Source organism: Helicoverpa armigera, chromosome 21 (assembly GCF_030705265.1).
Source record: "Helicoverpa armigera isolate CAAS_96S chromosome 21, ASM3070526v1, whole genome shotgun sequence".
NCBI classification, from domain to species: Eukaryota; Metazoa; Arthropoda; class Insecta; order Lepidoptera; family Noctuidae; genus Helicoverpa; species Helicoverpa armigera.
Window position 1 is genome coordinate 5,716,177 of NC_087140.1, and position 14,751 is coordinate 5,730,927.

A 14,751-nucleotide genomic window follows, 5' to 3' on the forward strand; every position below is an offset into this window, starting at 1 on the left:
GAATGCAAGCCCCGTCTCTGAACAATGAAGGTAGTTTCTCTAGGTATTAACAAAAATTAAGAGGATTAAGATAGGAAACCTGTCAAATATGGTTCTCGAATGTGAACGATGTAATTTTCAGTGACTTCAAGCCCCGTCTCTGAACGGTGACATTTATTGCACTGCTCAAAATAACCTAACTACAGCACCTCTAGAAGGGAATGAAATAAGAGAAATCGAAGAACAAACCTGTCAAATATCCTAAGGCTCTCGTGCAGCATATCGTCATGCTGCGACAGCGCCATGCCTCGAGGCCTGAGGCACTGCTCTCGCAGCAGAGAGCGAACAGTCTACAAGCTTAGAGTGAGCGCCTTTAGATGGGTAATGAAGAACAAACCTGTCAAATATCCTAAGGCTCTCGTGCAGCATATCGTCATGCTGCGACAGCGCCATGCCTCGAGGCCTGAGGCACTGCTCTCGCAGCAGAGAGCGAACAGTCTCCAAGCTTAGAGTGAGCGCCTTTAGATGGGTAATGAAGAACAAACCTGTCAAATATCCTAAGGCTCTCGTGCAGCATATCGTCATGCTGCGACAGTGCCATGCCTCGAGGCCTGAGGCACTGCTCCCGTAGCAGAGAGCGAACAGTCTCCAAGCTTCGAGTGAGCGCTTTAAGATAGGTAATGAAGAACAAACCTGTCAAATATCCTAAGGCTCTCGTGCAGCATATCGTCATGCTGCGACAGTGCCATGCCTCGAGGCCTGAGGCACTGCTCCCGCAGCAGAGAGCGAACAGTCTCCAGGCTTCGAGTGAGCGCCTTTAGATAGGTAATGAAGAACAAACCTGTCAAATATCCTAAGGCTCTCGTGCAGCATATCGTCATGCTGCGACAGCGCCATGCTTCGAGGCCTGAGGCACTGCTCCCGTAGCAGAGAGCGAACAGTCTCCAGGCTTCGAGAGAGCCCCTTCAGATAGGTAATGAAGAACAAACCTGTCAAATATCCTAAGGCTCTCGTGCAGCATATCGTCATGCTGCGACAGTGCCATGCCTCGAGGCCTGAGGCACTGCTCCCGCAGCAGAGAGCGAACCGTCTCCAAGCTTCGAGTTAGGGCCTTTGAATAGGTAATGAAGAACAAACCTGTCAAATATCCTAAGGCTCTCGTGCAGCATATCGTCATGCTGCGACAGTGCCATGCCTCGAGGCCTGAGGCACTGCTCACGCAGCAGAGAGCGAACAGTCTCCAAGCTTCGAGTGAGCGCCTTTGCCAACGGACGCATGGCCGCTGATTCCTCCTCGCGATTCATTATCGAGGAGCCCGCGGCTAGGCACTGGAATGATAAAATGCATTGTGTTACTAACTTTTTAGTTATAAACATAGTCCTAAATAGAAGTAAATAAAAATAAGGTAGGTAAGTGCAGGAAATTAGTTGGGTATGATGGCGTATCTTGAGCACCTTTAATGGCGCACCTAAGGCTCATTATTGTGATTCTGTTCCTAAAACACTTCTAGGATTTTAGACCACTTATGGGAGTGAAGTATTAAGAGCAAAGAGAAGTTAAGGCAATTCACAATTCTAAGAATGTGGCTTTTATGCCACATCCAGATTTGGTTAGTCTAGGTCTTAAAAAGGTTGAAAGTAAAAGCATTTGCAAAGCTTTCGAGTACAATTACTTTTGTACATATAGGTAAGGTAATGTAGGCGTATCGAATAAGGCACAGCTGTATTGTATTTTTATGGATATCAAACAATATCTTAGTAAAATATTCTGCGAAATACTGAGTCACGTAAGTCCTAAAAATAACGCGGTCTTTCTTACATAAACATACGAAATAAAGGTCAATCAATACCTTAATAAAAATATTATTGCTTCTATTTTCGTCTAGGGTGAACGTGGGGCATAATCTTTTTGTGAAGAGAATCTATTGTAAGCTAGCACAATAGTTGACCATAAGGCTGAAAGAACTTTATAACCTTTGACGATATTGACCGACCTCATTTCACTCAATACCTGCATATTTAAAGTATTCTTCCACGGCAGACGCGATACACCCTTGTGACGGAAACCCGTCTTTGCCTACCCTTTTTTCCTTAACCCTTAATCCATTAGAACGTCAAATGATAAGTTAGTCAGCAAAATGGAACTTAAATTATAACATAAACGTACGCACCTACATGTCAATGGGCAGTTTAAATATACATACATAAACTAATATCAAAGTGCGTGTTTGTGTACCTATGCTTACTCAGTTTGCGTGACTCATATTTTAATTACTACTGGTACCAACATAACTACTAAGGCCGCCATTTTCTTACAATATAATCAAATAGGATGGGCATAAGGTTGTGCGTTACAGTTGGTGGGTCATCAATGTTACGCCCATGAAAGGTTCTTTCTTACTCATAAACTATAAATAAGAAAACTTAGTTCGTATGAATAGATGACTATCGGCTCACCAATTTGGATAATAACTTATTTCTAGCTGTGTAAAGCAAAAGTAGGCAATGGTGGAATCTTTTTCCAAATTCTTTCCAAAAAACCGCAACTGGAACTTTTCAGCGATTACATTTTGAAACAGAAATAGGTAACTCAAATACCAACCTCCTCAAGAGTTAATTAATAATCAAGTCTGACCTTGAAAGAACACCGGATTCTATTTCTAAACGTAATAGGTACCCAAATATTAAGCACAGAATGTTGTTATACGGTAAATAATCGATATTTACTTAGGAAGTAGGCGTGACATAGTTTATTAAGTACGTGAGTATTGTTTTGCTATAGCTAACATATTCCTATGTTTCGAAAGGCCTCTGAGGATACTAAGGAAAAATAACTTAACAAGACCTTTACAAGATCTTTACCTAAAGTTATGATTAAACTATGAGCTTAGTCTTATTGCATCCTGAATATCCGACATAGAATAAAAGGAAAAAATCTAAATTTGTTGAATAACGCTACATTTTTCAAAAGAGAGGAACCGAAATGATGTCTTGTATTAGTTACAAAGAGCTACTTAAAATGGGGACAATATGATAGCAAATAACCAAAATAGTTTTATTTCTTCTATCAATTGATATTTGACAATGACGAATCGTCCTGCCTGTATGATTTTGCATCAATTTATTTATCAAGTACAATGAACTATGTGGCTTAAAAGATCTTAATCATATGTTTTTGTTGTCGCTTGAATGCCGTCACTATGATTTGGCAATGTTTGTAAGATTGCGTGACCATCACAATATTAATTTTAATGTAGAAGACCCTTTAGTTACCCCTCGATAATTTATATTTTTTGTTTATCATGCACATATGTATCATCATATTGTTATGTTGTATACTTTAAGTAAACAGACGCAAAATATTTTAATTGTTCTCTTTGCTTCCTCAAAGATTCTATAGCGGATCAAGAAAGAATGCTCTAGATTCAAATACCTATCAACATTATCTGCTGAACATATGATGATGGACAGGACTTCCCCATTAGGGGACGTTCTCAATATTCTACCTCTTGTTTTCATACTAGAGATAGAATTTTGATATTACCCCATAAAAAGTTCAAGTTCCAATTTCTAGTAAGCTAAACAACTGATACTTAGATAACATATTGGATACGGCCGTAAGTGCACCTGTACTTATGCAAAATCTCTAAAACTAAAATAACTCCAAACAATTATTAAAACAAATGAGTTTCATCTATGCGACTTAAGCCCAAGTTCATCGACAACATAAACGTCAGTATTCTTAAAACAATTGGTTCCCTATGAATTTAAAAGTAAACGGTAGTTTTATGATAAAAGCACGTTTATGTTGTGATAGCCACCTCCATGGTACCAACCTCAGCTCCAAACCAAAGCTGTCCAGCCAGGTTGTCTTGCAGCACGTCTTCTGGGAACTTGACTCGGAAGCCACGCGCCACCCGCTCGTCACCCAGCAACTGGTCCATTATCTGACTTGTGATGTTTAGTACGCGGTCCTGGAAACAATAAAACATGAGGTAAGTAAGTGAAAGGCTGAACTAGAACATAATCTATTAATATCCTTTAATGGTGACAGAAAGGAAGAAGACAGTTTGCGGGCTTTCAGATCTTTTGTTTGAGGCCCGGCTATTAACACTTATTTTGTAATTCACTGCTTCAGGTATGAATTTCGAACAATTGAAACAACTTCTGTAATTTTGTTAATGATGTAAACCAAACTCACTCGGGCCAAGTACAGAACAAGACAGATATTGTTTACTTAAGATTAATGACTTGTATCATCTACAATATGAATATAAGTAAGGAAGGAAAGATATCTACCTAAGGATTTGCCAAATGCCGCCTGAGTTCTGGAAACTCCATCACAATCATGGGTTTCCCTAATGAAAATCATAGAGACTTGTTAACAGATGACGAACCTACTAAGGAAGTTGACTAATAAAACAACGCTATTTCTAAATGGGAACTGTTCTATTATTATAACTAATATAAGCATTAATGGTGACACGTCAGGGTGTGCTTAACCACATAACCATATTTCAACGTTATTATTTCAAGTTTTCAAAAAAAACACGAACCAACTTATCAGGTCATAAAAACAAACAAAATTAAAACCCAAAATCTTTACGAACCTCATTCTAAAAACTGGATTATCACGCGAATAAAATGAAGTGCTAAGGTTATAGAAGGTGGTATTACAGCTGGGTGGGTTAACAACCTGTCACCATTCAATTCAGTATGCACGCGACTTTGGCACGAACAGGTCGCCTCGAAAGGTCAAGCGTCAAATCCGGTCACACGTGTTACATGTGTTTCAGAGGCTTTAACTGTTACTCGATAGTCATCTAATACTTTAATAGCTTTAAAATCCTCAATTTTACACGCATCAACTTTCGCTTTTTGTGGTGAGACGAAACAATCTATACGAACTCGTAAATTATACCATGTTTAGACAGGTTTATATTTTTATTCGCCAAAGGATACATTTTATGACCACTAAAGGTCTCCGGGCGGAATTGCTAAAACAAAATTAAATGCTAAGTCATTAATACAAAGAGAAACTTTAATGACTCAGGATATTAATAGAAACTGGTAAGCCAAGTAACTTGGGAGAAAAGCTTAGATTTAAGTGTAACTAGGAAGAGATTGAAAATCAACTAGGGTATCATACAAAATCGCTTACATCGAACATTTTATATTTAATTTAAAGCACGAAGCGTTTCATAATGATCTGCATGAAAGAGGTCGTTACAGAAAACTGTAGAGAACTAATGAGCATGAAATCTTACCCGCTACGATCAGACTAGAACGTATAAAGTCGAAACATAAGCGTGCTACACCACATTACGTGTTCACGCGATAAATTTTATAGTTATTATATAAACAATATACTATGCAGCTGCTATGTCGTTAAGTTTTGTGTGAATTCAAGTTATTTTATTAGGTTTATTGCCACACTATGGTGTCAAGTCGTTGGCGATTGTAAGCCAATTTTATGGTTAGTATGAAATACCAACGTAGTTTCAACACTGTGGTCCGTCTTCCAACTTACAAACTTATCTAGTCGAACAGGAATCGAAGCCAAGACAAAAACAAAGAACATCGTACTTAGTAATGTACCTACAAGGAAGTACCTATAAATAATATGTAACCAACCTATAATTATATGCAAACACTACTTAGTCACACAAACACCTGTTATGCGAACCGAATCTTCCAAAGACTGGGTGAAGCCAACCGATTGGTAACAGACTGTAAAACGTAGCTCAAAGCCCTTACTAATAATAGTGCTTTCCAAAGTATGAATGAGTTCGGGAGAACACTTACGTACATGTAAAGTACTTAATGAACATAGGCCGTATGTACTGAGAAGTTAGATTTAGCGAGGTACTAGAAATATCAGAGCTCGTATTATCTTTCTTACACTAAAATCTCGCTCACCTTGTACTTCGTAATGAGCTCTCAGCCCAGTACTTAAATTGTAATGAGAGAGATAACAACAATGTATTATGACATAAACATATTGTACACACAGCTAAATAAGATTTGTTTTAGACTAGAGATAATAAAACTGGCGCCAGGCATTCCGCGTAAGTAGTAACTTATGCTGCAGCTTTGTATTAGTAGACTGCTTTGAAACATTGATTTGAAATGAGGCATGACAACATCTCAAACGACAATTTTGTTGTACAATGGACCCAACCATCATTCAACAAATACAATACCTACCAACAAATAAATCCAAACCAAGTCCAAATCACGTTTCATATTATATGGTTAATAAGAAGTTTTTATTACAAATCAATCAAAGAGTTGTCATAGATGACGAACCAACCCAAGCCAATACGATCGACGATTTTAAGACACTACAAAGTCCCACAAAGTCATGATTGATTACTGACACACTTACTATTTTGTCTACAGTACATACACATGCATACTGATAAGCATAGACCACACGTGGTCGCAGATACCAGCTGTACAGTCAACTTCAGGTCAGTGGTAACAGTTTTATAGGAGAATCGTACTTATTGCTATTGAGTTAAGGTGCATGACAGTTACCACTGATGTGCAGTCTACCGTACAACTGTTCTAAAACATTGTATGATATTTGTTATGTCCTAAAACAGCGTTATTTTCCACGTTCGCCTGCACTGATAAAACTATTGAGTGATGTAGTGTTATGAATCTTTTGTGAATTATTCTAGCTACAGATAGTCGAGTGAGCGTTCCACTTGGTAAATGCTTTTAAACACGCAAATAACTTCATTTGGTCTGTTCGTGATCTAACCGCAGTTTCTAATGGATTCGTGTTAATATAATGAAATTAGTATTTCAAGCGCCTCTGCTTTAGTAGAATTAATAAGATTGTGCTTGTTAACACTAAACACGTGTTTAAATATGGTTTTAATAGTGATTATGACAAAGACAGTAAAGTTAAGTCTTTCCGCCAGTGGTGAGGAAGGAAAACCGAGCAGTATTGATGAGATAGTTTAATTACGTAATACAACCAGCGAGAGGTCACAAAACCAAAGGGTAAAGATAAGAAAATAAATTGGAAATTGAGGAAGGAAAAAATTTAACGGTTACTGGAGACCCATATTTTCAAATCTACTTTTACCATGTTAAATTAATGGGCTTGTGTGCTGAGAAATTATGAAAAACCTTCTCCTTAACATTAATATTCTGTTACTAAATAAAACTTTATCAGCAACAGAAAAATATACATCTAACAGTATTATATAACATTTAAGTAAAGTGACATTTAAAATTCTTTGTGCGTTGATTCTTGGAGCAGGAAATTAGTGCAAACATACATACATATAATACATACTAATCTATGTAAACAAGGTAAGTTATTAGCAAGCCAGGCGACAGTGCTATAAATTATACCCGTATGCTTCAGCACGGCCAACTTATCAGTCATAAATGTAGCTAAAATGGGGTTGCATATGAAAATAAGTCACTTGACTTTATTTTTCGTAGATTATAGGTCTAATTCGCTTAAAATAACATTTATAACAAATCAAAGAGAACCAGAAAACACTGGTACTGATCTGTGTTTGGTTAGAATGGAAGCCGTTCCCAACATTGAGAAGAAAGCTACGTAGATGATGAAAGAGGACCCATTCGGATTTCATGAAGATGAAACGTTTCGCCTATTTACAAAAATTTCATTCTCGTCCAAAACAATAAAGGTCTGTTAAGTACTAAGGATTTAGCAGACGGAATCTCGTTAACCTTTGACCTTTCAAAAAGGAAATTATGCGAACCTTAATTAACTCCCTTTCCCCATAAAATATCCGGCTTGTTAATTAGGTTTCAAATCAAAACGATCTCCATATTTAAATTGAGTGGCAGCAATTAAAGCTAAACATAGTACCACTGGTAACACGGTGGCATAGTTTTGTTCATAATGTATGGTAAAGAAGTTTCAGTCTATGCAATAGGTTACACTACTGTTATTTGATGAAAACCTATCGATATATCAACCAACAAAAATGAAAAGAGCAACAAAATTGTGCATAGCAAAATATGGTTTCTTCGCTTCTAATTACTGACTTTAGAGGTCAGCAATATGCTTCTTTATGCGTCCCTTGCATTTTCATTGATCCTTATAGACATCTATATGACTTCAGAATTGGCAGTGTAGCCGAAGTTTGGCTTCACAAGTCATCCAGATAGCTACTAACTAACTTTAATACTTTAGTAGCTAAAGTGTCTCTCTTATCGACACAGACCTGTATTTCCACGTGTCACAATAGAGCCCTTGGCCTTCTGCGTCAATTTATTGAGTGACGTTCCTCAGTCACGTTGCAGCTCGATCGGTTTTCGTAACCACTAATTAGGTCTGAACCCGCCCGTTACGCATGCACATTACTTGACCGAGTTTGTGTTTATGAAATTATTATTTGGGCTGAATGTCATTGTTTTTTTCCTGTCTTCCGTTCATTTGCATGCTTTATTAGGTCGATTCTTTCAGGTTTTGTGTACTACTGTTACAAGTATGCATGCATAATTTTATGAATTAAATTGCAATGTTTGTGGTGTTGATATAAAACTGCAAGTAAGTACTGCAGATTGGGAGATATCAGAAACATCTCGTTCAAATCACCTTTTAGTGTGAATGCATTAGTATGTGGTATAACGTCGTGAGAAGTAGCAAGAACACAAGTTTTACAACCAAAACTTACTCAATATTTTGTCTTACTAATTAATTCATTTAAAACTGGAAATTTTTAATTTTTACTTTGGCTTATTTACGAGGAGGAAGAACTGCAAATTATTTATGAAAGGAAATCATTAAAGGTCAGGCTACTACTCTTGGCCTTAATGAAGTACCCTCCTTCCCTTGAAATAATCAGGGCCCGGGACAAGTTGCATCACTTTAGGGTCGATTGCATCAGCTGACAAAGTTACGTGACTGCAATAATTGTTCTCTAATTATAGAATACTGTTATTTTACTAACTCCATAGAAAAAAGCAAAGAAGAAGAGCTGTCAAGTAGAGAAAATAACTCCAAAAAACCTGAACAGGTGAGGTACCAATAAAATAAAAACATTGATAGTCGAAATTATTAGAAAGGGCTACACTTGAATGAAATAATGAACTTTCTATACAAGGAAGGCTTGGTACTTGTACTTACTCAGAATGAATAAATTGATTAGAAGATCCACTTTGCACAATACATGAAACTTTTGGACAAAAACTTCGAAGGATAAAAACATTACCTACGTTATCAAACTTGTGATGCTATACTCTAGTTTAAGAATTTCTTAGCAAGACCTGGGTCAACATGTTCCCATGCTAATTGACAATTAGTATTGTCAAGTTAATTGTTATTATCTAAGGATGTAGCCATTGCTTCAATTAAAAGACTTATTCTTCTCAAAACGTCAGTATTTACGAGATCTGTATCGTAAAAAGTTCCTTTTAATTCTTCACCTTCTTCGTCGTCTGCTTTCTTGCAAACCAGAAAGTCAACAAGAGGTAGTGGTCTATTTGTCGCCGACGAAAGTGGCGCAACTCAACCAGTCTGTGTATCGTAAATTGTATTTAAACCAACTTCACAATTGCCCTGCCGATGCTTGAAATTAGATCAATTTTCTGCACTGTGAATATTTTAGCAATAACGCTAATTGAAATCAAGTACAAACACGGCATATCTGTGAGGATATTTCCATCGTTTAGTGCAGGTAATATAATATGCTGGTCATTATATAATCATTGGTTACTGCTAGATTGAATAGAACTGGTGCAGTGCTTATTCAAAACGAGAAACAGAATATAGGTAAATGCAACGCGATCCAGAATTCAAAACTAAGTAAAGGCACGGAACCGTTCTCTCCTTCAAAACTTCGTTCCCTTAAGAGCGTGTACGCTCGGCGCGCGATGTCAACTTTAGGTAATTCAACGCAAAAAACCGCGCAGACTAGCGTCGCGGCTGTGTGCGTGCCTATCATACTTCACGTATAGTCACACAAACCATTTTGATCCTTTCGAGTGAAATTGGTAGAACAAAAAATATATTATTTAGTAAATAGTTAATAGCGGGAAAATAGTGTAAGTCTATGGATGTCTAAAATATAAAAGCATGAAAATAAGTCGTTAATACTTACACTCTTTTGCAAAAAAATCGGGCACCTATGAAAACCTTGGTTTTGAGGACTTTCTGTATAATACATACAATTTTCAACAGTACTAAATAGTCGACTGATGATTAATGACAATGTTAAGAGTTTCTGTATTTTAACCGATTTCAAAAAAAGAAAGGAGGAGGTTTCAATTAGATTGTTTTGTGACTGTTCTCGATTTCTCAAAGACGCCTGGACCGATTTGAAAAATTGATTGTTTATATGAATGGTCCAGTCCATCCAGACCGAAAAATTGTGGTCAAATAACAACAATTGCCGGAAAGCCATATATTGGTGAAGAGCTTGGGTTTACCATTGCAAATAAAGTTTTAAGTTATCTATCCTATATGCTTCAAAAGTTATTCGAGATCAAAAGTCAAAATTTGGGTACATCCAAAATGAAAAAAAAAAAATTATAGCTCGATTGGTAACAGACATCTGCAATAAGTGATTTCTAGCCTAAGGAGTCCGCCATATTGGATTTAGACTCGCGACACATTTTTTTTCGAGTTATTCATAGCAAGCCCTTTCATTTGATACCCATATCGTAGGAATGCATTAAAAATATTTTTTTCTCCATCTTGGGTATACCGCCATATTGGATATAGAATCATACATTGTCATTAAACAAAAAATTATGTCATTAAACATTCAAACAAAATTTCAACTCAATCGATAAAAAAAATATGCTTCAAAATTGAGCTTTAAATAAAATAGTAATGTATCAAGATTTGTTGGTCGCGCTTGAAATGTACTCTATTCTCGGTATCCACGGCAGAGGTTATTCACCCTACGCGATGTGACGGAGCGACACGTCCTCTCTCTGTGAAGCCTTGCGGCGGTCTGGTTTGAGTTGACTCGCGTGCAGCGTTTTATAGTAGTTTTTAAATAATTTATAAAAAAATAAAAACGAGAGATTAAATTATAATATAAAGTTTATGTTTTAAAGAAAGAGTTATATTACTATAGTAAATAATTGTTATATTAAATTAAGTAAGATAGATAGGTAAAAAAAGCATTTGAAATTCACAATTTTTCACATTGTTAAAATATTTTTTTCTGAAAGATAGAGACCTAAATCAAAAAATGTTTTCAACTAACTATAGGCATGGGGATTTCGTCTATGAGTAAAAAAATAAATATGATTAGATTTGCTACTGTTTTCACATGAATTTAAGCTTCGAAATAGACGCTGAACGGGAATTTTATAAAACATCTGTTACGTTATAGGGGTTTTAAGTATTTAAACTACACAAATTGAAATTTATGTTCAATTAACTATATAGACAGTGAAATTACCTTGCGTTATTAAAAAATAACATAGTTATAGGATAAGTAGTTACTGAGAAACAGTGGTTTGAAAAGTACCATTTTAGGCCAAATGGCGCGCGGTTGACGTACACGCTCTTAACCTCAATAAACTAGGAAGACAAGGATATTCTATCCCCATACGTACACCTCTGTATTGCATCAACCGTTTTAGCATTTGAGTCTGTAATCCGCTAATGGAATCTCGATGTCCCAGTGACCGAGCTTCGTAGACCAATAGCTACGTATGCATTGCTCAAGGAACTAGCCTTTCCTGTTTGATGTAAGGACTCTGATCCTTACTTAATCAACCTCTAGAATATGTGGTGATTCTAAAATGTACGTAAGAGTATTGGGGACCAAATCTGGATTCATTCTTAACTCTCTGTTATTGGGCCCGGTTATTTTCTCTTCTATAGAAAATACTTGATTAGTGTGAGTTACCGAACTTTATTAAGGATATTAAAGATTTGGGTCAGCAGACATTCATCGCATCATAATTGGGTTGTTTGTTGTCCTTGTATGAGTCATACTTGCACCGAGACCTCAAACAATAATTGAAAATGAAACTCAATTTTGCCACTTTTAACAGAAATATTGTTTGTAACCAAATTACAGGCTAGTGATACGTTTAATATTGTTTATTAATAAAAAATATATAATTATAAGGAAAAGTCTCTGAAATATTGTTTGATAATTCAATAGAAAACTGGTCTTTATTGCTTACCAGATGCCAGAGGCTTTATTATGTATGAGGCCATATACCAACCACAACAAAAGATGAATAAAGAGAGCTTATTTCCTATATTAATAGGCAAGCAGAACATAGGCTTTTATATGTATACAGATAAGAAATGTATGTATAGAAAAGCTGAACATCAACGGGAAATTGGGTTACTAAAGTAAAGCCGCTTCAAATAGGTATTCAGTTAAAAAGGAAAAACCAGTTCAAGGAAAAACAAAATACTTCATTTAAATACCTATCGCTCATTGAAATTCACCCAAACAATGATACTGAAACAATTACATGTTTTTTTATCAGGCATTCCGTCAATGGTAGACTGTACCGATTTAGAATACACATTTAATTACTAACTAATAATAACGTAACAAATGAATGAGTCGTTGCTCATTTCCTTAGAAACACATAGGTTTCACAGAATTCTCAGATTTGGGAATTGAAAAAGATATGGTTTAATAATGCTTTTCCTCAAATAACACTTCGCTAGGCAGAGGAGTGGAATCATTTTGGTCGGATGGTCGGAGAAATATAGCTACATTTTGAAGACGGGTTTTCCACTAAAAACAGTCAAAAAAGCCACAATAATGACTCTAACAGCTGTAGAAAAATATAAAGAATAGACTGGAGACGTAAATGCATTGAATTTACGCACATTTCGTGCAAAAATATCGCGGTATCCTCATGGCATTGCGTACAATGACGCTATCAAAGCGGCATGCATGCGCATGAGTCATATGATTCATAATGAACAACAAAAACTACGCAAAACTCCAATCGGACCGCTCAATGTACGGACTTGCGTCTCACAACTTAGCGGAATTATACTAGAAGTAGTTCTTGTCTAGTGTTCGTAAAAAAATATTTTTTTCACTTATTTATTTTTACTTAGTTGAAACTTGATTATCTGCTGCAAAAACTAAGAAATCGGTTAGTAAGTGTGGGTTTTTAATTTGTTTTATTTTAAACTTAATCACTGGGGTATTATGAAAGGCTAACTTTAGTTTCCTTTCGTACATAATCTAAAGTAAAAAATCTGACCTCAATTTTATGTAGGTACAACAAGCGTCCTTGAATTTCTCTACACGCACATAAAGTACCTAGTAAGTACTCACAATATACACCTATGTATGGTAACAAGAAACATTTATTTTTTTGTTCATTTAAACACCAAGATAAATAAATTTATTACTTCCCACCATTTAAATTTCTGGGTTAACGATTGTTTTTTTGTATTACTGTTACGTAATTAAATCATTCACAACGTTCTTGAAAACTGTTTTTCCCATTATGATCTTAAGAGAAGGGTCTTATACAATGGGTTATAGGAGACATTTGCAAACAGCTAAAAGACTCCGGGTACTTCTGTCATCTTTACTATATAACTCTAGAAAAGCTGTTTATACTAAAAGGTGGTAATAGAGTTCACTGTTTCGGCATCTTCATTAAACACCTTGTGTTATTCATTATATTAAGCAGGTTCGCCCACCAACAAAACATATTTTGATTGAAACTACAAAATAATAAGCTCTCGATTGGCACTTTTGTGAAAGCAAAATTCTTGAGGATTACTGTTCCCTCTTAACATGATAATTATAATTATGAATACATTCTTTAGATCTCTGACAGCCCTAGTAAAAAAGATCCACCTACTTTTTCCTAGAAAAATTTAATACAAGAACCGATGGCACGGAAAAAGAGGCGACAGATCAAGAGCAGTACTGACAGCTTAAGTGCTAAAAGGCACGAGGGAGGATATCATACTACGTTATTAAAATGCTCAGCTAGCTATGGACTAACCGAGGCTGGCTTTCATCTACTCTTCTTTTAGCTGAGTTTAAAATAAGGTGAACAGATCAGATGGTGAAAGGATTACAAAAGCAATAGAATTATAGGTCGTACTATCTCTTCAAGTTACCGTTCAGGATCATTTAATTCAATAATTGTAAGTTATGTCAAAACTAGTTTACAAGTACTTTGGGACCAAATGACCAGCTAGCAAGCAAGTACGCAAAAAAACAAGGTCGTTTATGTTTTGAATAATAAACTTGACATGTGTAGCGATCCAAGATAGAAATACATAGGCGTATAGATACAACTTATATTGCCGTTTAAAAAGACAAACACGACAATCATTTTGTGTTGACCTATAACAACGTTGGAAATCCCACAGGCCATTTTCACAGAGAAACGACAAATCAATTATGTTGTGTTTATTTTAGAATAAAACTTCTATTATTGTCCACTCTAAACAAAGACCGTTAACCACTAGAACGATAAACTACGTTCCGAGTAACTTACTCATAGAACTGATAATAATAACAATGAACTTATCTTCTCTTCCTTATTGTACGATATTTTATCGAAAGTAGTACATTATTGGAAACAGGTTTAGCTATCAGGATTAGGTACTGATGAAAGAGCTATTATTGAAACAGTGGTGACACAAATTAATTCTCTTGCAATAGGCTTGAATTTCAATGTCGAAACTGATACCGCAATATTTGTAGCTAATTAACATTCACATTTTAAATGTAGATCCTTTAATCGTTTTCGAAACCTGAATATACCTGCCATTATTCGCCTTAACACCCACCATCTTTAAGTAGTTCCA

At 36.0% G+C, this 14,751-nt stretch overlaps 1 protein-coding gene across 3 annotated transcripts in view; it reads right to left on the minus strand.

Annotated features, from left to right (window-relative positions):
* LOC110377121 (lateral signaling target protein 2 homolog) overlaps positions 1-14,751 on the minus strand; it is a 41,975-nt gene that overhangs the window by 9,929 nt on the left and 17,295 nt on the right. The window contains exons 3-4 of one of the 3 annotated variants that reach the window (XM_064040059.1): positions 3,815-3,952; positions 1,117-1,307 (exon numbers count right to left, since the gene is read on the minus strand). In XM_064040059.1, coding sequence (XP_063896129.1) covers positions 1,117-1,307; positions 3,815-3,952 — 329 coding nt within the window. Of the gene's footprint in view, positions 1-228; positions 378-524; positions 728-1,116; positions 1,308-3,814; positions 3,953-14,751 lie in introns of those variants that run through there. The other 2 variants (XM_064040060.1, XM_049849125.2) reach the window with 2 other exon arrangements.